We start from the raw sequence: 22,621 nt of genomic DNA, 5'->3' as shown, positions 1-22,621 counted from the left end.
TTTCAAGTTTTCGATTTGCACCCCCTCAAGTTTTCGATTTGCAGCCCCCCCCCCCCCTCAAACTTTCGATTTGCACGCCCCCCTCTCAAGTTTTCGATTTGCACCCGCCCTCCCCCCTCAAACTTTCGATTTGCACCCCCCTCAAGTTTTTCTCTATATATTTTGCTATTTTTTGCCTTGGTGTCATATATTTATAACCCTCAATTGCATGAGTAAGTCTTTACTGAAGGACCAGGAGACTGAAATTTTTTTTAGTTGATCATGTCAATTTAAATGTCATTAGTTTGTTTATCTAAATTAACAATTTGACATTCTCTGAACAGATGAGACATTTTGACATTCTCTTACAAATGAAACATTTTGACATTCTCTGAACAGATGAGAAGAAGAAGGGCTGGTGTGGAGTCGCATGGGATAAAATTATGTGCTGGAACGAAACCAAGCCAGGCACAGTTGTCACGGCACCATGTCCTGGTTACATCGAGTTCTTTAACACTTCAGGTAGGTGTATTTATAGGTGTAGATTTCAGGTGGGTTTATTTATAGGTGTATATTTCAGGTGGGTTTATTTATAGGTGTATACTGCAGGTAGGTGTATTTATAGGTGTATACTGCATGTGGGTGTATTTATAGGTGCAGATTTCAGGTAGGTGTATTTATAGGTGTAGATTTCAGGTAGGTGTATTTATAGGTGTATACTGCAGGTGGGTTTATTTATAGGTGTATACTGTAGGTATGTCTGCTCATAGGTATAGATTTCAGGTAGGTGTATTTATAGGTGTATACTGCAGGTATGTCTGTTTATAGGTATAGCTTTCAAGTAGGTGTATTTATAGGTGTATACTGCAGGTGGGTTTATTTATAGGTGTATGCTGCAGGTAGGTTGATTCATAAGTATAGAATTCAAGTAGGTTTATTCATAGGTGTAGTCTTCAGGTAGATTTATTAGTAGGTGATTTCAGGTAGGTTACTTTATAGGTATAGACTTTAGGTAGTTGTAATCATAGGTGGGTTGTTTCATAGGTGTAGACTTCAGGTGGATTCTATTGTATGTGTAAATTTTAGGTTGATGTTTTCATAAGCGTAAACAATATGTGGGCTATTTCATAAGAGGATAGTTGTATCATTTGATAAGCCTAGGCAATAGTTATGTTGTTTCAATTAAGCGTAAGAAATGTTTGGGATGTTTCATAATAAAAAGGATGGTTGTTTCATAAGAGTACAGTTGTGTTGTTTTAAAAGCTTAGGCAATAGTTGTGTTGTTTCTTAAGGTAAAAAAGGTAGGTTGAGTAAGCTATAGGTATGTAGGTTCATCAGCTTAGATTTTAAGAAAGCTCTTCCGTGAGCTGTAGACCATTTTGTACAGTTGTCCAGAAAAGAGGACAGGCAGGCAAACATCATTAGTCTAAATAGAATTAACCGGGGATAGCTTGAAAAAAAAGCCTGATTGGTCTATCGCAAGAATTTTGTGTTTATAATGAGTGAGGGCGGTATTTAATTAGTCTACCAGTCTAGACGATTTTTTTTCTTATAAGCAACTTATGCCGGGGGTGACAATTACTTTTTGGTGCGGTAAATATAAACATTCCAGGTTCGATCAAATCTTAACTTGGCGTGGAGGCCCCGTTATGTTAACGCTGCTTTTGTCCAATGCGGTAAATATAAACATTCCAGGTTTGATCAAATCTTAACTTGGCGTGGAGGCTTCACTGTTTTAACGCAGTTTATGTGGTCAACACAATGTAGTTTTAAAAAAAAATTATGATCACGATCAAGGTTATTTAATTCATGAATGTTTAGTAGGTGCAACTCGAGCAATGGTTCTTAGGGAGGGGGGAGGACATCATTGTATTAGCGTCGAGAAATAAGGTATCTCCCAATGCGTTAAATGATGTTTTTTCGGTTTTAATTGATAAAACATTGTTTTTGACAATAAATGTGATTGATTTTCGATTTGGTGTCACCCCCCCCCCCCACCCTTGTGACACATTTCTGGAATAGAAAACAAATACATATTGAATACATGAAAAAGTAAATTTAGAAATAAAAATGTTATTTACAAAAATTAATATATTGCAGCAAGGCAAAGATCGTGAAATAATGTGTGCAACATTATATTTGCCATATTTCGTATGAAGTGCATAGCAGAAAATATTGTCTATACTATTTCACCTGAGACATTTGTTCTGAAATATTCTATGTGATATATTTAATGGGAACAATTCCGTCATAGTTCGCCTTTATCCACCAATATGATTGTGTGCTGAAAATCCCTGAGTATCTCATAGACTTAATTTTAAAAAAAAAACCCACTCATTTTCATCTTTGTGTATGTACGGACCACTTTGTTAACATACGATGGCCTGTATTGTTGTAACATAAGAAGCAAAGGTAGTCCTTCAATATAATATGATAGACGTTACATTGACTGATAACATACACACAAGTCAACATATGAGAGATATTTACTTGAACGACGATCTGGTTTGTAAATGTCAAATCTACACAAGAAGATCTAGCGAGCAAGAAGCTAGACTTTATTGGGGAAGAAATCAATCAATTATTAACGACGGTAGACAGCGTCATATATGGTGTAGACAGTGCTGAGAGTGGGGTGATGTTTATTCAATATCTACCCAAAATAGAATTGATAAACTACGTTATAATGTCTAGGGAGCATACGCTTAAGTGTTTATTCAACAATGTTTATTAAATTTTATCCCAAAATAAACTTTGATAAACGAGATATTATTTAATTTAAAAGTCTCCGGTGTTACAAAAATGTCATTGGCGTCACAAAATGTCTTCGGCGTCACAAAATGTCACCGCGTTACAAAACGACGGTGTTTTGTGATGTCTTGATGGCATTTACATTACAAGTGCAGCGTAGCTTATACTTGCTTATACATTGGAAGAAAAAGGATTGTTCTTGCACAGGATGTTATTGAGATGACACTTGCATTTGAAGTTTTATATGGTAGGCTACTTGCATTGAATGTGTTTGGGATGGATCTTGCAATTAATGTTCTCAGAATGTCACTTGCATTAGATAATGTTAGGATATTAATTGCATAGGGGTTCAGTAGACTAGTCATTCAATCACAGTCTAAAGTGCTTGACCAGCTGTTTCAGAGACCTCAGTCTGGTGAGTAACTAAACGGGAATTTGGCAGACATTTCTCGTCTTCGATTGACATTACACATTACAGAACATTCTTACATGCCTTCACACAGCTCTAATCATAGCTTAAAAAAAAAATAAAAAAATAAAAAAATTATTTTGGTGGGCACAAAATTTATGTGAAACCGGTACAAAGAAGGAAACTTATTAATATGATTTATGGACCATGTAAAATCTCACGTGAAAAGACCCCAATTTAAATTGGTTCTAGAGGTCGTTGACCTGTGAAGCGTTCCTTTAAATCCAGTCTGCTGATGACTAGCCTACATCCGAGCAAACAACAAGCTCATGATGAATGTGCTATCACAAGGTCAGTTACAGAAAGCCGCGTTTCACATGAAATAATTCCAGTGGAACTTAAAGTACAATGCTCCCATTCCAATAGTCACATGATCCACACAAAAACACTCGGGAGATGAATGAAAGATTTTTATGTCTATGGTCAAAATGCCAAGTTTCGATCCACGCCTTGTCAAGTTTGGATGTCATGTAGAGAAACATCGTCCACTTTCTGAAAGATGCCACGTTTAGATATATAACTTGTGTAAGACACGGATGTCAGACATACCCCTATAGTTGTCAACACCCCCCCCCTCCCTTGATCAGTGCTATGGCCATTGTATCAGCCAATTCCTGACCACGAATACGCAACTTTCAGCGGAAAACAAGTTTTTTTTTTAGGTTTGATGTTTCGGCATTTTGTCCTCGTTGGCCCAGTTCTTTTCACACCAGAGCTTCATGGGCAAGCAACAATGGGCCGCGCTACGACGCACTGTGGAATAAATGTATTACTTCGTACAAATGTATAAATAAAACGGGGTGTGGAAAAAAATGTATTACATCGTACAAATGTATAAATAAAACGGGGTGTGGAAAGTGATGTATATGACGTCAAGAAAAAAACGTGAAAGATTATATAGATAAAAACTAAAGTGCAACGGGTCTAGATTGTTTAGCTGATTAGCACGACGTGATATCAATAGCGATTAATTATGCATGAAATTGTATACACTAATCAATCAAAATAAAACAAATAATAACCTTACATATTTAGACTTTACAGATGTGTAAATCTAATCACAAATCGACTTGTAACTTCTTGATTCAAACTCTTTTTGGCTTAAAAATAAATGGTGTAAATCCAAGCTTGAAAAGTATGTTAATATAAAGTTTGTTAATTCTTCCTTTTGAAGCAAACACTCAAAAATATTGTATATATTTTAACATATTTTTAAAGTTAAACATGATACAAGATTTGAACATTAGACCATTTTACAAGAATAAGAAAAAAAAAACCACAATTTAATACTTAATAGACTAAATGATTCGATTTTATGAAAAATACAGCAACATATTTTGTTGTTAAAACAATCTTTAAAAATATCTTGTGAAAAAAACAACAGAACAATCTTGTCCTGAAGATGGTGATAAAAAAAGATGAATTAATCATCTGCTCTCAAAAAAATGTCTACATCATTATGCGGACAGGGGAGGGTACTTGCTTTTCATTACAGAGGTCATTCTAGCTGTTGATCAATAGAGTTTCTCCCCTTGTTTCCCCAGCACTCCCCCAGTACCCAGACACAATTAACCAATTACCCCGAACATCCCCCAAGACACGCGGTAAATCCCATTTATCAAAAACCTAGACAGTTCAATGAGATCCAGATTTGTACTTTAAATATAGAACTCTTTTGTTTTTGCTTTATTAGATCATTCGTCCAGACAAAAATAGCGTCTTATGAATTACTTATATTTAAATAAGACGACATAAGCTTCAAATTACAATAATTTACGCCTGTTTGTCTTTCTATATCTTTGTAGCGAATCTCGTAACTCAGTTTTGACCCACGTTTAATTCAGGATTTTGTTGAAAATTTCCAGATACAGGCGCTTCCAAAGACGAGGCAAGAATATCTTATTTTAATCAGTCTAACATTAATAAGAGGCAGATAATTGTCTTTTAGGGTGTAGTTTACAAGCAATTGATCGGGTTTTTGAAGGAAATATGTTTACTGTGATGTGGGATCGACTTCATTAAGAGCAAAATGAATGTAAAAAAAATGTTCTATTTAACTTGATTCCTCTTTAGTTTTGAATGGAAACCAACAAGCGAAATTTCGACCACTTCTAACGGACCGATTTTTTTTTCAATCTTGTCACGAAGGTCAAATACCTGATTACAAAGCTTTGTGGCAGCAAAATTGACATAATTGGATGCTTAATTAAGTTTTGAAAGAATTAATTAAAGTACTAGTCATGCTATTATACGCACATCATTTGAGTGCATTTGTCTTTTTAGTCTTGCAAATCTATTGCTTCTATACTTCTAGAAATATTGAAATATTGAAATTTTAAAAATATTTAAAAATAAAAACGTTTTTAATAACATTCTTTTATATAAAAAAGCACCAAAAAGAAGAAAATAAAGTTTTTGTCTTTAAATATATAATAATGAACCACTTTTTAATAACGAAGAGGAAAAATCATAAAAGCTTGTTATGAAAACGTGTTTATTAAATTTTTATTTTACTAAAAAAAATAGTTCCAACAATTAAAGCATTTGAGTGTCACATAAAACTAAAAATAAATATAATAAAACAATTTAGAGCTAACGCTAAGAAAGTTCTGGGGATGCTTCACAAAAAATACCTGCTAAAAAAGTAAAAAAAGGAAGGCGAACGAAAGTAGATAAAAGTATCCTCTAAATCCGGGCAATGGTAGTCTCCGATGATTGGCTGGCATTTGGAGCGTAATGAACGCTGATTGGGCCAATTTGTCAGATCTTTCACCGGGGCTATTGTTCTGTCTCGCGCACGTTTCTCTTCAGTTAAGCCTGGTCTGTTGTTCTTGGGTTAAGTCGTCTCACTCAGTCAAAGGATGAGTTAGAGTCAGTGGGACAGTAGAAGAATGGGTTAGAGTCAGCTTTAGACAGTCGAAGGATGGGTTAGAGTCAGCTTTAGACAGTCGAAGGATGGGTTAGAGTCAGCTTTAGACAGTCGAATGATGGGTTAGAGTCAGCTTTAGACAGTCGAAGGATGGGTTAGAGTCAGCTTTAGACAGTCGAAGGATGGGTTAGAGTCAGCTTTAGACAGTCGAATGATGGGTTAGAGTCAGTGGGACAGTCGAAGGATGGGTTAGAGTCAGTGGGACAGTAGAAGAATGGGTTAGAGTCAGCTTTAGACAGTCGAAGGATGGGTTAGAGTCAGCTTTAGACAGTCGAAGGATGGGTTAGAGTCAGCTTTAGACAGTCGAAGGATTGGTTAGAGTCAGCTTTAGACAGTCGAATGATGGGTTAGAGTCAGTGGGACAGTCGAAGGATGGGTTAGAGTCAGTGGGACAGTAGAAGAATGGGTTAGAGTCAGCTTTAGACAGTCGAAGGATGGGTTAGAGTCAGCTTTAGACAGTCGAAGGATGGGTTAGAGTCAGCTTTAGACAGTCGAAGGATTGGTTAGAGTCAGCTTTAGACAGTCGAATGATGGGTTAGAGTCAGTGGGACAGTCGAAGGATGGGTTAGAGTCAGTGGGACAGTAGAAGAATGGGTTAGAGTCAGCTTTAGACAGTCGAAGGATGGGTTAGAGTCAGCTTTAGACAGTCGAAGGATGGGTTAGTCAGCTTTAGACAGTCGAAGGATGGGTTAGAGTCAGTGGGACAGTAGAAGAATGGGTTAGAGTCAGCTTTAGACAGTCGAAGGATGGGTTAGAGTCAGCTTTAGACAATCGAAGGATGGGTTAGAGTCAGCTTTAGACAGTCGAAGGATGGGTTAGAGTCAGCTTTAGACAGTCAAAGGATGAGTTAGAGTCAGTGGGACAGTAGAAGAATGGGTTAGAGTCAGCTTTAGACAGTCGAAGGATTGGTTAGAGTCAGCTTTAGACAGTCGAATGATGGGTTAGAGTCAGTGGGACAGTCGAAGGATGGGTTAGAGTCAGTGGGACAGTAGAAGAATGGGTTAGAGTCAGCTTTAGACAGTCGAAGGATGGGTTAGAGTCAGCTTTACACAGTCGAAGGATGGGTTAGAGTCAGCTTTAGACAGTCGAAGGATGGGTTAGAGTCAGTGGGACAGTAGAAGAATGGGTTAGAGTCAGCTTTAGACAGTCGAAGGATGGGTTAGAGTCAGCTTTAGACAGTCGAAGGATGGGTTAGAGTCAGCTTTAGACAGTCGAAGGATGGGTTAGAGTCAGCTTTAGACAGTCAAAGGATGAGTTAGAGTCAGCTTTAGACAGTCGAAGGATGGGTTAGAGTCAGTGGGACAGTAGAAGAATGGGTTAGAGTCAGCTTTAGACACTCGAAGAATGGGTTAGAGTCAGCTTTAGACAGTCGAAGGATGGGTTAGAGTCAGCTTTAGACAATCGAAGGATGGGTTAGAGTCAGCTTTAGACAGTCGAAGGATGGGTTAGAGTCAGTGGGACAGTAGAAGAATGGGTTAGAGTCAGCTTTAGACAGTCGAAGGATGGGTTAGAGTCAGCTTTAGACAGTCGAAGGATGAGTTAGAGTCAGCTTTAGACAATCGAAGGATGGGTTAGAGTCAGTGGGACAGTAGAAGAATGGGTTAGAGTCAGCTTTAGACAGTCGAAGGAAGGGTTAGAGTCAGCTTTAGACAGTCGAAGGATGGGTTAGAGTCAGCTTTAGACACTCAAAGAATGGGTTAGAGTCAGCTTTAGACAGTCGAAGGATGGGTTAGAGTCAGCTTTAGACAGTCGAAGGATGGGTTAGAGTCAGCTTTAGACAGTCGAAGGAAGGGTTAGAGTCAGCTTTAGACAGTCGAAGGATGGGTTAGAGTCAGCTTTAGACACTCGAAGAATGGGTTAGAGTCAGCTTTAGACAGTCGAAGGATGGGTTAGAGTCAGCTTTAGACAGTCGAAGGATGGGTTAGAGTCAGCTTTAGACAGTCGAAGGATGGGTTAGAGTCAGCTTTAGACAGTCGAAGGATGGGTTAGAGTCAGCTTTAGACAGTCGAAGGATGGGTTAGAGTCAGCTTTAGACAGTCGAAGGATGGGTTAGAGTCAGCTTTAGACAGTCGAAGGATGGGGTAGAGTCAGTGGGACAGTAGAAGAATGGGTTAGAGTCAGCTTTAGACAGTCGAAGGATGGGTTAGAGTCAGCTTTAGACAATCGAAGGATGGGTTAGAGTCAGCTTTAGACAGTCGAAGGATGAGTTAGAGTCAGCTTTAGACAATCGAAGGATGGGTTAGAGTCAGCTTTAGACAGTCGAAGGATGGGTTAGAGTCAGCTTTAGACAATCGAAGGATGGGTTAGAGTCAGCTTTAGACAATCGAAGGATGGGTTAGAGTCAGCTTTAGACAATCGAAGGATGGGTTAGAGTCAGCTTTAGACAGTCGAAGGATGAGTTAGAGTCAGCTTTAGACAATCGAAGGATGGGTTAGAGTCAGCTTTAGACAGTTGAAGGATGGGGTAGAGTCAGTGGGACAGTAGAAGAATGGGTTAGAGTCAGCTTTAGACAGTCGAAGGATGGGTTAGAGTCAGCTTTAGACAATCGAAGGATGGGTTAGAGTCAGCTTTAGACAGTCGAAGGATGGGTTAGAGTCAGCTTTAGACAATCGAAGGATGGGTTAGAGTCAGCTTTAGACAGTCGAAGGATGGGTTAGAGTCAGCTTTAGACAATCGAAGGATGGGTTAGAGTCAGCTTTAGACAGTCGAAGGATGAGTCAGTCAGCTTTAGACAATCGAAGGATGGGTTAGAGTCAGTGGGACAGTAGAAGAATGGGTTAGAGTCAGCTTTAGACAGTCGAAGGATGGGTTAGAGTCAGCTTTAGACAGTCGAAGGATGGGTTAGAGTCAGCTTTAGACAGTCGAAGGATGGGTTAGAGTCAGCTTTAGACAGTCGAAGGATGAGTTAGAGTCAGCGTTAGACAGTCGAAGGATGGGTTAGAGTCAGCTTTAGACAGTCGAAGGATGGGTTAGAGTCAGTGGGACAGTCGAAGAATGGGTTAGAGTCAGCTTTAGACAGTCGAAGGATGGGTTAGAGTCAGCTTTAGACAGTCGAAGGATGGGTTAGAGTCAGCTTTAGACAGTCGAAGGATGGGTTAGAGTCAGCTTTAGACAGTCGAAGGATGGGTTAGAGTCAGCTTTAGACAGTCGAAGGATGGGTTAGAGTCAGTGGGACAGTAGAAGAATGGGTTAGAGTCAGCTTTAGACAGTCGAAGGATGGGTTAGAGTCAGCTTTAGACAGTCGAAGGATGGGTTAGAGTCAGCTTTAGACAGTCGAAGGATGGGTTAGAGTCAGCTTTAGACAGTCGAAGGATGGGTTAGAGTCAGCTTTAGACAGTCGAAGGATGGGTTAGAGTCAGTGGGACAATCGAAGGATGGGTTAGAGTCAGCTTTAGACAGTCGAAGGATGGGTTAGAGTCAGCTTTAGACAATCGAAGGATGGGTTAGAGTCAGCTTTAGACAGTCGAAGGATGAGTTAGAGTCAGCTTTAGACAGTCGAAGGATGGGTTAGAGTCAGCTTTAGACAGTCGAAGGATGGGTTAGAGTCAGTGGGACAATCGAAGGATGGGTTAGAGTCAGCTTTAGACAGTCGAAGGATGGGTTAGAGTCAGCTTTAGACAGTCGAAGGATGGGTTAGAGTCAGTGGGACAGTAGAAGAATGGGTTAGAGTCAGCTTTAGACAGTCGAAGGATGGGTTAGAGTCAGCTTTAGACAGTCGAAGGATGGGTTAAAGTCAGCTTTAGACAGTCGAAGGATGGGTTAGAGTCAGCTTTAGACAGTCGAAGGATGGGTTAGAGTCAGCTTTAGACAGTCGAAGGATGGGAGTCAGCTTTAGAAAGTCGAAGGATGGGTTAGAGTCAGCTTTAGACAGTCGAAGGATGGGTTAGAGTCAGCCTATGACAGTAGAGGCACGGATATTTTAGGACGGAGTGACACAATCTGGGTCATGTTGCAAAATAGTTTTACCGTGCTGAGATTGCTGGGAGCTAGAATATAAGGACCAATGAAATTATTTGTAATAGACTTGGGAGAAGTGTGTAGGTGGTACGCCTTCATTGATTGGTTTTACCAGTTCTTTTAAAACTTTTATAAATCAACCAGCTACGACATTATCATATTAACAAAAACTTGATGTGCAGTTTACAATTAAATCTGGAGTGTGGCTTTAGATGTTTTAATTTACTATATGTCACAAGACTAAAGTAAATAACGCATTTGTTTCAGAATATGCTTTCTACCTTAAAGTGACTGAATTTTTAACAGTATTTTATAGTACATTGAGAATTGCGTTTCTATTTTTCTCTTTAACTATCTTAAAAGAATATTAAAAGTTTCTAAAACAAATTCTAACGGCCAAAACTTTACTGTAGTATCAGTAAGAAGAATGTATGATATTTATTCAGCTACTGTATATTTGGAACACGATTTTAATCAGCCCACCTATTTTATCGAAAGTTCAGAACAACTTGAGCACACAGACTGATGCACGTGTGTGCTTAAACAAAGTTTGCTCACACTGACTATTACACGTGTATGCAGGCAGAAACGCTAGTCAACACTTGGAGGAATATTGAAGTTTCTAAAGAAAAAACCAACCCGAATCGATTTTCTTGAGTTGTTGCTGCCCCTGTCCGTCAGTATTAACCTCCCTTTATCAGAGTTGTCAGTACTCACCCAGGGCCACCGACATTTGTGCACGCGCGGGCACTTAAAAATTATCCGAATGCCACCGGACACAAGTCTGAGCAGACGAGAACCACCGCGTCCATGTTTGGCTGTGGAGCGTTGGATCATGGAATGTTACGCAACACTCAGCAGACGTCAGGATTAGGTTTCTAATTGAATGGAAAATCTGCTGTACTTCTGGAGATGCAATTAGAAATAGCGGTGACAAACATTTTGTGGAGAAATTCTTACAAACTTTTCCAGTAGATATTTGTAATATACATTTTAAAATAGTTGCTAAAAATATTTTGACTATTTCTTGCACATACATTATTCTTGAAAATATTTGTCGTACACATCTTGTGTCTTATGTATAGGCCGTTGACTCTTATTTCAACCTTCTTTACATTATGGATTTGTTTCCATAGGCTTTGTCCAAACAAGAACAAGTTATAAGACTGTAGTTGTTTGATTTTGGAGTTGTCTACCCAATTTATAGTTCTTGTATGTGAATTATATTATTTCCTGCTTGTTGTTGATTAGCTTGTTGCTTTGCCTACTAAACGTTAGCTTTCTTACACTCTTGATTTGGCTATAAGAAAATGCGCAATTTACCAACAAATGTTCTTCTTCAATTGTAATTGTAATGTTGGATGTGATTCCCCCCCCCCCCCCCACACACACAATTACGTTTTACGTGTCAACCTGGTATAAGTCATATAGCCCGTTGAATCCGATTTTAGGCTGATTCACTTTTTACTTTCTCGTATATACGAAGTATAGAGAAAGTATTGTATTCGTGCAAAAAAAAAATCGAGATTTTTACAAATCTCGACGTTTTACACCTCACTGATACGGAAAAACATAATTTTGCAATCTTGTCTGTATGTCTGTGTGTGTGTGTGTGTGTGTGTGTCTGTCTGTCTGTCTGTGTGTAAACACGATTACTTCAGTACCGTTACAGATAGGTTGATGAAATTTCATATATAGGTATTTTATCAAAATCGTAGATCCGTATCAACTTTTGAGCGATTTCCGACAACCAGAAGTGGTACTTTTTCTACTTTGAATTTTTCAAAAGCCTATAACTTGAGTACTAATTCAGATAGATAAATGAAATTTCAAACGTAAGTGAAAGGTCTAATTCTCTACCTTCTATCAAATTTTGAGTAATTTCCGTTGACCGGAAGTACTAATTTACGCTATTTCCTATTTCTCAAAAAACGCATGTACATTTATTAAGAACTAATAATATTGCGCACTATTATGCGCTTTTTGCTTTGGCGTTCACTTGGTGCGCAATTCTTTTTTCTACTAGATTTTATTCTATTTTTAAAAGTTTAAGTAAACAAAAATCATGTCTATATTCCGAGTTGCCATCCCACGTAGTGTTATATTAGAATATTCGAGAAAGTTTAGGGGAGATCACTCCCGGTTTATTTTAATTTGCTTCCATAGTCTTTGTTCATCCAAGAAAAAACGACAATGCAGCAGTTGTTTGATTTTGGAGTTTTCTATTCTTAATGAATCACTGTCTGCCCGAGGGTTCGAACTCTGGACTTTTCGGTTCATCAACCATGAGGTTTTACCCACCCGACCACGTTGATTCTTTATCAGATATTGATTTAAAAAAAGGAACAACATAAAACAAATTAACACAACAAATATTAACAAAAATATGTTGACGTAGTTGTTTGTTTTAATGTTGAAAAACTTTGATGGTAAAGCAAAAAAGTGTTGAGACTTTAAATACAGGTCTTTATAATCAAAACATTTTTAGAAAAAAAATATTAAGACTTTGATGTAATGGGTCTTTCAGTACAAGCTATAAACCCCGTCTTTGACTTTCCTCAACACTTACATTTTATTTCCGTCCTACCTTGGTTAGAAGCTTTACGTATTTAGTCCAGCACTTAATACGCTTAATTAATTGTGTTATATTAAAGTAAATCGCTACTCAGTGTAAGATGATCCTATTAGCTTTCCTTTCAACAACATACAGGACAGAAATAGAATGATTTAGTTTGATAGCACGTGCATGAATTCGATGCAATCTGAAGCATTTACGAAAAAGACGCTTCGAGGGCGTCACGATAAATGTGTTGTGATTTAATGTAAGGGAGGATACGGCTTTTATGGGGGACATAGACGTCAACTCAAGCAAGTAATCCAATTAGTCGGAGGGGGGGGGGGAGGGGGGGTGATGTACAGCTTGCTCAAGACACATCGCATTTATTTATAAAGCAGATCAGATGTGAGAACGTGATTTAATAAAACTTTATTTAAACATCGTAGTTACAAATACAAATTTTATTTAAGCATCGTATTTACATATACAACTTTTATTTAAACATCGTAGATGCAAATACAAACTTTATTTAAACATCGTAGTTACAAATAGAAACTTTATTTAAGCATCGTATTTACATATTCAACTTTTATTTAAACATGGTAGTTGCAAATACAAACTTTATTTAAACATCGTAGTTACAAATAGAAACTTTATTTAAGCATCGTAGTTACAAATAGAAACTTTATTTTAACATCGTAGTTACAAATACAAACTTTATTTTAACATCGTAGTTACAAATACAAACTTTATTTAAACATCGTAGTTACAAATGCAAACTTTATTTAAACATCGTAGTTGCTAATACAAACTTTTTAAAGTTACAAATACAAACTTTATTTAAGCATCGTAATTGCAATTACAAACTTCATTTAAACATCGAAGTTACAAATACAAACTTCATTTAAACATCGAAGTTACAAATACAAACTTTATTTAAGCATCGTAGTTACAAATACAAACTTTATTTAAACATCGTAGTTACAAATACAAATTTTATTTAAAAATTGAGATGAAAAATACGAATATTTAAAAACATTGTAATTAAGAATACCTGTTTTAATCTAACTTCGTAGTTACAAATATAATTTGAAAAAAAACTATCTACAAATACTAATTTTATTAAAACTTCGTAGCTACAAATTTTATCAAAATATCGTAGTTACCAAAGAAATTTTAATAAAATATCTTACTTATCTACAGACCTTGACGGAAAAAAATTCAAAGAAAGATTAAAATAAAAGGATACATACACTATTTTAATAATTTTTAACATACAATTCTCGCTTAGGAAAAGTTACCAAGTTTAAATACGTTATTTGGTCTTTGCTATGATACACACGTTAGAAACTTCAAATTTTCATCCTTAAAGGAAGTACGCAATCGAATTTTGGAAATATTACGAATTCATATTTATGCCAAGGATGCGATTTTCAGCTTGGGAACTAAATTAACAGTGTAGTAATTACACATTGCCGTCCATATCAACGCCAGCGTTATCTAGATAATAATTACACCCAAAAGCCGAGGAACTATTTTTTTCCAGAAATTTCTCTGAGATAAGGCCACGTCATGCAGATGTTGCAGTGAGCAGAAATCGATGGCGTGATCACGGAGAGCCGCGGGATCAAATACGTCTACTATTGTACTCGAGATGGGGCAGAAAACCAGAGGCGTAGCGAGGGGGGGGTGTGGGGGGACATATGTCTCCGGGCGTCGACCTTGGGGGGCGCCAAATTGAAAGTTCGAGGGGGGGGGTGCAAATTGAAAGTTTGAGGGGGGGGGGGGTGCAAATGAAAAGTTCGTGGGGGTGGTGCAAATCGAAAGTTTGTCCCCGGCGCCGGGTAGGGTCGCTACGCCTCTGCAGAAAACATGTCTTTACCTTTTGGAAATTGTCCTTTCATAGGGACGTCGTATAAGGGAAGTTATAATACAAGCCTATCCTGATTATTTTTTATCAGGAAGGAAGGTTTGTCTGTAATCCCTGATTATTATGACGAAAGATTTTTTTTAAATTTATAAATACATCTTTGTAATTATGTAGTTTTTTTTACGCGGGTTTTTTTGCTGATTCTAATTTTGAGATCGTTTTTTTTTTTGTGCTTTTTGATAACTTTATAAATTCGAATGTTTCAAATGTAATATACATTATAAAGGAAAGACAATCTAAGTCGAAGTGAGCTCAAGTTCTAGAACTTGAGACATTGCTTTACAAATAAGCACAACGAAAATAGCATTTTTAAATATCAGATGAAATTTGTGTTAAACTAATCTTGACGTCAACAATTTTAAAATAAAGATTGTCACGGTTAATCCATCACGTCGAAATGTCTCCAATTAAAATTCTTCATAACTTTAATAAGGATTGATGTGTAACATGCAAAGTGGTTCGTTATAATCACAGCATTCTGTCCTCTCTCGCTCTCCCATACTTTACCTATAACCCTACATAGTTTTTATGCATACATTACTTAGTGAGATGCGCTATTTAAATTATATAAAATAAAATAATTAATGATTTAATTTTTAATGTCAACATGATTCAGTCCTGTAAAAGATCAACATACAAAAAATCATATCCATTAGTTAATTGATGAAACTTAAATGTGTAGTGTAATATTATCCATTTTTATATGTAACTACACTTAAATCAGACTGTGTGTAAAATACTACAGGCATCCGAAACTTGACATGTTATTGTCTATGTATTTTAGGCGATTTAAAATAGAAAATGCTCATGTCTTCAAATTAATCTGTTCTATTTCAGTCATCATTGCTACTTTGTTACATAATATTGCTCACATTACGATCTTCCTCCAAATATTTTAATTTCTAAGTTTTATCTATCTTGTATACGGAAGTATTGAGTTATTTCCGTCTTCACTAGATGCTGCAATATTTATTTGTATTGGAGTAGAAACTTTTCCACATAGGAATGTGTCAGTGAGTGCAGAATTACAATTTGCAAAGTCTGTCAGCAGATGTGTTCAGGCTTAGAGGGAAAAATTATAAACGTCCTTTCAAAATAAAATAGTTCACTAATATGTTATACGTCCCTTCCAATGGGATATACACGCCCTTTCCAATGAGATAGTTCGCCCATATTATACACATCCTTTCCAATGAGATAGTTCACCCATATTTTACACGTCCTCTCCGAGATAGTTCACCCATATTTTACACGTCCTCCCCAACTGAGATAGAGTTGGCCAATATTTTACACATCCTCCCCAACTGAGATAGAGTTGGCCAATATTTTACACGTCCTCCCCAACTGAGATAGAGTTGGCCAATATTTTACACATCCTCCCCAACTGAGATAGAGTTGGCCAATATTTTACACGTCCTCCCCAACTGAGATAGAGTTGGCCAATATTTTACACATCCTCCCCAACTGAGATAGAGTTGGCCAATATTTTACACGTCCTCCCCAACTGAGATAGAGTTGGCCAATATTTTACACGTCCTCTCCGAGATAGTTCACCCATATTTTACACGTCCTCCCCAACTGAGATAGAGTTGGCCAATATTTTACACGTCCTCTCCGAGATAGTTCACCCATATTTTACACGTCCTCCCCAACTGAGATAGAGTTAGGCAATATTTTACACGTCCTCTCCGAGATAGTTCACCCATATTTTACACGTCCTCCCCAACTGAGATAGAGTTAGGCAATATTTTACACGTCCTCCCCAACTGAGATAGAGTTGGCCAATATTTTACACGTCCTCTCCCACTGAAATGGAGTTGGCCAATATTTTACACGTCCTCCCCAACTGAAATGGAGTTGGCCACTATTTTACGCTGATTTCACTGAGATCATAGGCGCAGAGCCTGGAGAAAAAGATTTAATAGAATATTTGGCTACCATCGATTTGAACCTTCCCCTTGGGTGACTAAAATTTAAATGAAATGTTGGGCATTTTGCGTGGTCTGTGTCATTACTGGAATTGTTACATTGACGAATGTCTGTGGTCATGTATGTGAACTATTACAGGGATTGCTGTCTGTAGTCTGTTTGTGTGTGTTGAATTATTACATAAATGCTGTCTGTAGTTAGTGTTTGTGTTGAATTATTACATAACTGCTGTCTGTAGTTAGTGTTTGTGTTGATTGGTTACAAAGATGGTTGACAATGATAAACTCTCCGCTATTCCTGTTTCTCTAACTGGCTGCCCCCTCCCCCCCCCCATCTTTAAAAAAAAAAGCTTCAAGCACACATTTAATGGATTTGGAATGGGAAAGGAGCGAACATTACATTATTTCCAAACTATTTAAAAAGTTTTATATTTACGCTTGATTACACCTTGAGATCGACGCCATTAATGCGATTCGATCACTACGACAAAAATAGTTTCCAACCTGTGTCCTGGGATATAAAAAAATGTTAAGCACTTTAGCAAGTTGATAAAACTGTGTCCAACAACCACAAAAACATATCGAGCGTTAGATTGAAACCTAGATCTCTATCATGTTGTTGAAACACAACAAATACATACACCAAGTGAATGGATGGTGTCGTATAAGTAAGTAAACCTCCAGGCCAGCTTATGGTAATCGACAAAACTCGAGGCTAAATATCTCTTTACAAGTAGAATCTCGGTGATAAAACATAAAGGAATACGATTCTATCGTCGCTTCTTTCATTATATCCAACCCACATTTTTCTAATCGCTTATTTAAGTAAAGTTTGTTGTTTTTATAGCGAAGTCAATATAATCACGTTTATCAATTTCACATCTTTCAATTAAAACAATTGTTAACCGATATATTTTTCATTTTTTAAAAACTAGAGTGAGGAAACCGCAACTGAAATTATTACAAATTTGATTTCCTTTTAGTTCTTAAATTTTTCAGAAATAATCTATAAATGAAAGAACATAAATATCGAATAATATTTTTAGTTATGAAACAAAATAATGCTCAATTTTCGGTATAGTTTAAAAGTTTGAAATACCCATCATTTAGGCAGGTCAATTTAGCATTTTGTTTATCAAAAGGCCCATTAAAACGTCCATCAAAACGTCCATCTATATTCTCTAATTATATATTACCTGATCAACGTGAGTAATATTTACACAATGTTATACATCATACCTGCCGACATGAAGCGCTAGCAGAAGAAATCAATATTCGATTAAGGGGGTAATGTAAACTCACTCTATGTTACCATAGGTCTAAAGCTAATGAACGAAATCAAAGACACACACCGTTGTAAGGGCGATAACTCCATCAGGTGAGCCTGATACTAGGGTAATGAAAGATGGATAAAGGAAAAAAACATGAAATAGGAGCTGTATAAGGGAGACAAGTCCTTTGGCCAAGGCCATTAATCCAGATTCAGACAACGAGATAGTGCAAGTCATCGATTGGACACTAGTTGGACTCAAAGCAGGGATTTTGTGTGGGGAAATCAAGCAGGGATTTTGTGTGGGTAAATAAAGCATAGATTTTGTGTGGTGAAATCAACCATAGATTTTGTGTGGGGAAATCAAGCAGGGATTTTGTGTGGGGAAATCAAGCAGGGATTTTGTGTGGGGAAATCAAGCATAGATTTTGTGTGGGGAAATCAAGCAGTGATTTTGTGTGGGGAAATCAAGTAGAGATTTTGTGTGGGGAAATCAAGCAGGGATTTTGTGTGGGGTAATCAAGCAGTGTTTATGTGTGGGGAAGTCAAACAGGGATTTTGTGAGGAAATCAAACAGGAATTTTGTGTGGGGAAGTCAAACAGGGATTGCCTCATATTTTACCGATGTTGGCACTAGATTTATCTTTTCTGCTGGCTGATGTTGTTGTATTTGATGTTGGTTTTGATATGTATATTTTCATTCACATTTTAAATATATATATGTCATTGCTTTAATTATTGATTTGAAAGTAGACTGGCCAAAAAATATATACATTTTTCTTTTTAAATGCCGAGACACTTAAATAGATATACAACTGTCTAAGATAAAAATTCAAAACACTACCTATCAGCACATCTCATAATGAATTTTAAAAAAATGTGCAATTTAATTTTAGGTTCTAAAAAATTAAAAATTCCATGTAACAGAAATGATGGAACGTTTCTTAGCGTTTTTGTCAATGTTTGGATAATGTTCATGTTTATTTATGTCAATGGTTAGCCTACTTAACGTAATTTTGTCAATGTATAACTTGTGTCAGCATTTATTTTACCAAACCTAGACTTGGTATCAGTTTCGTATGGTTTACCTTGCAAATACTTGTTCGACATGAACTTAATAGGCATCTTGAGTTCAATCTGGTTTAATCCTGATGAAAAACGTCATCTGAAGATTTTTCGGATAGAGTAACAAATTATTTTAAAATTTGTCATACAAGTTGACACGTGAGAAGATTTTATCATCATCACTAGGCGGGGGCGAGAGTAGGTTTTTTTTTTTTAAAGTTTTTTTTTTTTTTACAGGAAATGTTGCCCTTAGTTAACCTGAAAATAAAATCAAGGTAGGATTTTTGAATTAAAAGTAGTATCAAGAAAGTAATTTTTTTCTATTTCGAATTTTAAGAAGGTCTTGTTATTTTATTTTTAAAAATAATTGTTCAGGTTTTTCCACCATTAATAACGCTTAAAGTTTATGTTATTCCTGTTGAGATTAGCCTCCCTTCCCTGTACACTTTTAGATTGTTAATACCGGCTTATTAAAATGGTGTTGATGGACTTGTATACCCGCTCGAGCACTGGATCTGGGAGTTTAGCATGACTGGGTAACATGAACCCAATACTTATAGTGTACACGCCTGTTATATGTACGCCTATTGCGTTTACGCCTGTTGTGTACATGAGTGTTATTTACACGAGTATTGTGTTTAAGCGTGTTTATACAGAAGTGTTGTGTACACGCATGTTGTGTACAGTCGTGTTGTGTACAGTCGTGTTGTGTACACGCATGTTGTGTACAGTCGTGTTGTGTACAGTCGTGTTGTGTACACGCATGTTGTGTACAGTCGTGTTGTGTACAGTCGTGTTGTGTACAGTCGTGTTGTGTACAGTCGTGTTGTGTACACGCATGTTGTGTACAGGTGTGTTGTGTACAGTCGTGTTGTGTACAGGCGTTGTGTATAGGTGTGTTGTGTACAGTCGTGTTGTGTACAGACGTGTTGTGTACACGCATGTTGTGTACGGGCGTGTTGTGTACATGCATGTTGTGTGCAGTCGTGTTTATACAGGCATGTTGTGTACAGTCGTGTTTATACAGGCATGTTGTGTACAGTCGTGTTGTGTACACGCATGTTGTATACAAGTTTGTTGTGTACAGTCGTGTTGTGTACAGGAGTTTGTGTACAGTCGTGTTGTGTACAGACGGGTTGTGTACACGCATGTTGTGTACAGGCGTGTTTATACATGCGTGTTCTGTACAGTCATGTTGTGTACAGTCGTGTTGTGTACGGGCGTTGTGTGTACACTATAATTGTCTACGCCAGTGTACACAAACTGACGTAGATAACATCAAGCTAAGGGGCACAAAGTCCGGATAACTCTTGCCCTCAAATCATCGTCTGGACAGACAGGATTGCCGCCCCTGCGTGTTGTAGTGACGAGATCTCGTGACATTCTATCTGTAATGGGATGTCAAGAACCGCAACACACATTCGGCCCCACGAGAAACTCGCTCTCCTCCGATGGAGAGTAAAAAAAAAACCCAAACTTTTGAGCTAGGGAGAAGAAATATCAGAAACCAGGGTACGTTTAAGCTTTATATTGAAAGATTGTACAGATATTTTTTTATAGTATGTTGTCGCTAAAGTGCAGACTCTTAGTTAGCTGCCCGTTTCACAACGGCCGCTATTGAAAAACGTTAAGTAAGGCCCATAACTCTTATCCTTCATTGAGTATTAGGGGAAATAAGAAAGGCTCGTTTTTATTTTTTATTTTCTGTTTTCAAGCCAACATTAAGTGGTGTTGACAACTTCTTCTCCCATCCTTGTAATGTTGGACGAAAATAGAACAGGTTTTTTAAAAATACTACAAAATATATGTGAAAACTCGCGAAACAAAAAAAAAAATATAAATAAATAAAAAAACAAATACGCATGTCGAATTATTTTAAAAAAAAGAAAACAAACTTAAGACGAATGAAGACGAGGCCGTGATTTCTGTCGTCTGACGTGTACGATTTCCGGTACACTTTTTCATTTGTGCATGCGCAGAATGGATACCACATCCGGTCAACGTTCAAGGCTGGAGATGCTGTTTGCCGCATCCGGCGCATGCGCGTTGTTTTCAAATTGACGTGGGCCCTGATCTGGGATCAGCAATACAATTGGCCTTGGCATGCTGCTGTCAAGTCTGAAGCCAAGACACGGGACAACGCCTGCAACTAATTACAAAAGAAAGGGTGCACGATCTTGGAGATGTTGAAAAAAAATCAAAGTCTGAAGACAAGCGTCCAGGTCTTTGTACACGATGTGATATCTACATGGGTCGTTGGCTACTTGAGACGGTATGAGAAACTTGTATCAACAAAGTGACTGGTCACCTTTGTCCCAGCATTGTCAGATAACAGTCACTATCGTCTCACCATTATGTCACCCTTTAGTTCAGGTCACCATAGTCCCCTACTCTTAAAGTAAAGTAATCTTATAGTAACTATAGTCTATAGTGTGTGGTCACCCTATAAACATTATCATCTATTGGGACTAGTCACAACAACAACGTTGTGTACTAAAGGTCATAGTGTGTTGAGCGCAGTTTTAGTTGACAAGAACAGGCACATAAGTCATACAAGATTGGACTTAAATAGACAAGAACAGGCACATAAGTCATACAAGATTGGACTTAAATAGACAAGAACAGGCACATAAGTCATACAAGATTGGACTTAAATAGACAAGAACAGGCACATAAGTCATACAAGATTGGACTTAAATAGACAAGAACAGGCACATAAGTCATACAAGATTGGACTTAAATAGACAAGAACAGGCACATAAGTCATACAAGATTGGACTTAAATAGACAAGAACAGGCACATAAAATTATTTCATAAACGTTTGGACTGCCAATCGATTACACTTTGAGTTTGTAATCCAGAATTTCAGCGGTATTCATCAGATCTAACTTCAGTTTACGGAGAGGGGGGATGTTACCATCTATGGCATTAACATTTACTACACATTTCATACCAATGTAGCATTGGTATTTACTATACTTGTCATATATATATTACATTAACATTTATTACACATTTCATACCAATGTTGCATTAACATTTACTACACATGCCATGCAATGTGGCATTGGCATTTACTACACACGCCATACCGATGTGGCATTGACATTTACTACACGTGTCATACCAATGCCCCTGATTGATGTTAGTTGTAGGCGAGTGAGTACGTTGATGCTGACCTGTGGCTAACCTCTGGGGTCAGATCAGCCCGAATTAGACGTCTATGTCCAGTCAATGAGCCTTGACCGAGTGAACAATGGGGGGAGGGGAGCAGGGGGAGATTCGGTACAGACAGCCTAGCCGACACTGGTGATTAACTAGAAAAGAAATAGGTCGCTTACAGAATACCGTCCTAGGATTCTCTGTCTTACAGATTGTAAGACTCAAGATCTTTCTTTCTCTCAGGGATTAAGGGGCATGGGATAATTAGATTGTTGGGCCTAGGATATTTCTGTCTCTCCCAGATTGTGGGGCCTGGGATATTTCTGTCTCTCCCAGATTGTGGGCCTGGGATATTTAGATCTATCCCAGATTGTGGGGCCTGGGATATTTAGATCTATCCCAGATTGTGGGGCCTGGGATATTTAGATCTCACACAGATTGTGGGGCATAGAATAATTCAGTCTCTAACAGATTGTGGGCCAGATATAATGTGTCTGTATATTTAACAAGAGAAGTGTCTAAATCAAAATTGTGAACATTTTACAAGAGAAGTGTCTAAATCAAAATTGAAAACAGTTTATAAGATCTATATTATAAATTGTGAACATTTAACAAAAGAAGTG

At 37.5% G+C, this 22,621-nt stretch overlaps 1 protein-coding gene across 1 annotated transcript in view; it reads left to right on the top strand.

Moving 5' to 3' along the window:
• The first annotated feature begins 208 nt into the window (after nucleotides 1-208).
• LOC131935205 (parathyroid hormone/parathyroid hormone-related peptide receptor-like) overlaps nucleotides 209-22,621 on the top strand; it is a 47,017-nt gene continuing 24,604 nt past the window's right edge. Inside the window, exons 1-2 of the mRNA XM_059291579.1 lie at nucleotides 209-212; nucleotides 379-501. Coding sequence (XP_059147562.1) covers nucleotides 209-212; nucleotides 379-501 — 127 coding nt within the window. The remainder of the gene's footprint in view (nucleotides 213-378; nucleotides 502-22,621) is intronic.

Source organism: Physella acuta, unplaced genomic scaffold (genome assembly GCF_028476545.2).
Source record: "Physella acuta isolate Inbredline_101_S28 unplaced genomic scaffold, ASM2847654v3 ptg000137l, whole genome shotgun sequence".
Taxonomy (NCBI): Eukaryota; Metazoa; Mollusca; class Gastropoda; family Physidae; genus Physella; species Physella acuta.
This window is presented reverse-complemented; position numbering and strand designations above follow the sequence as displayed.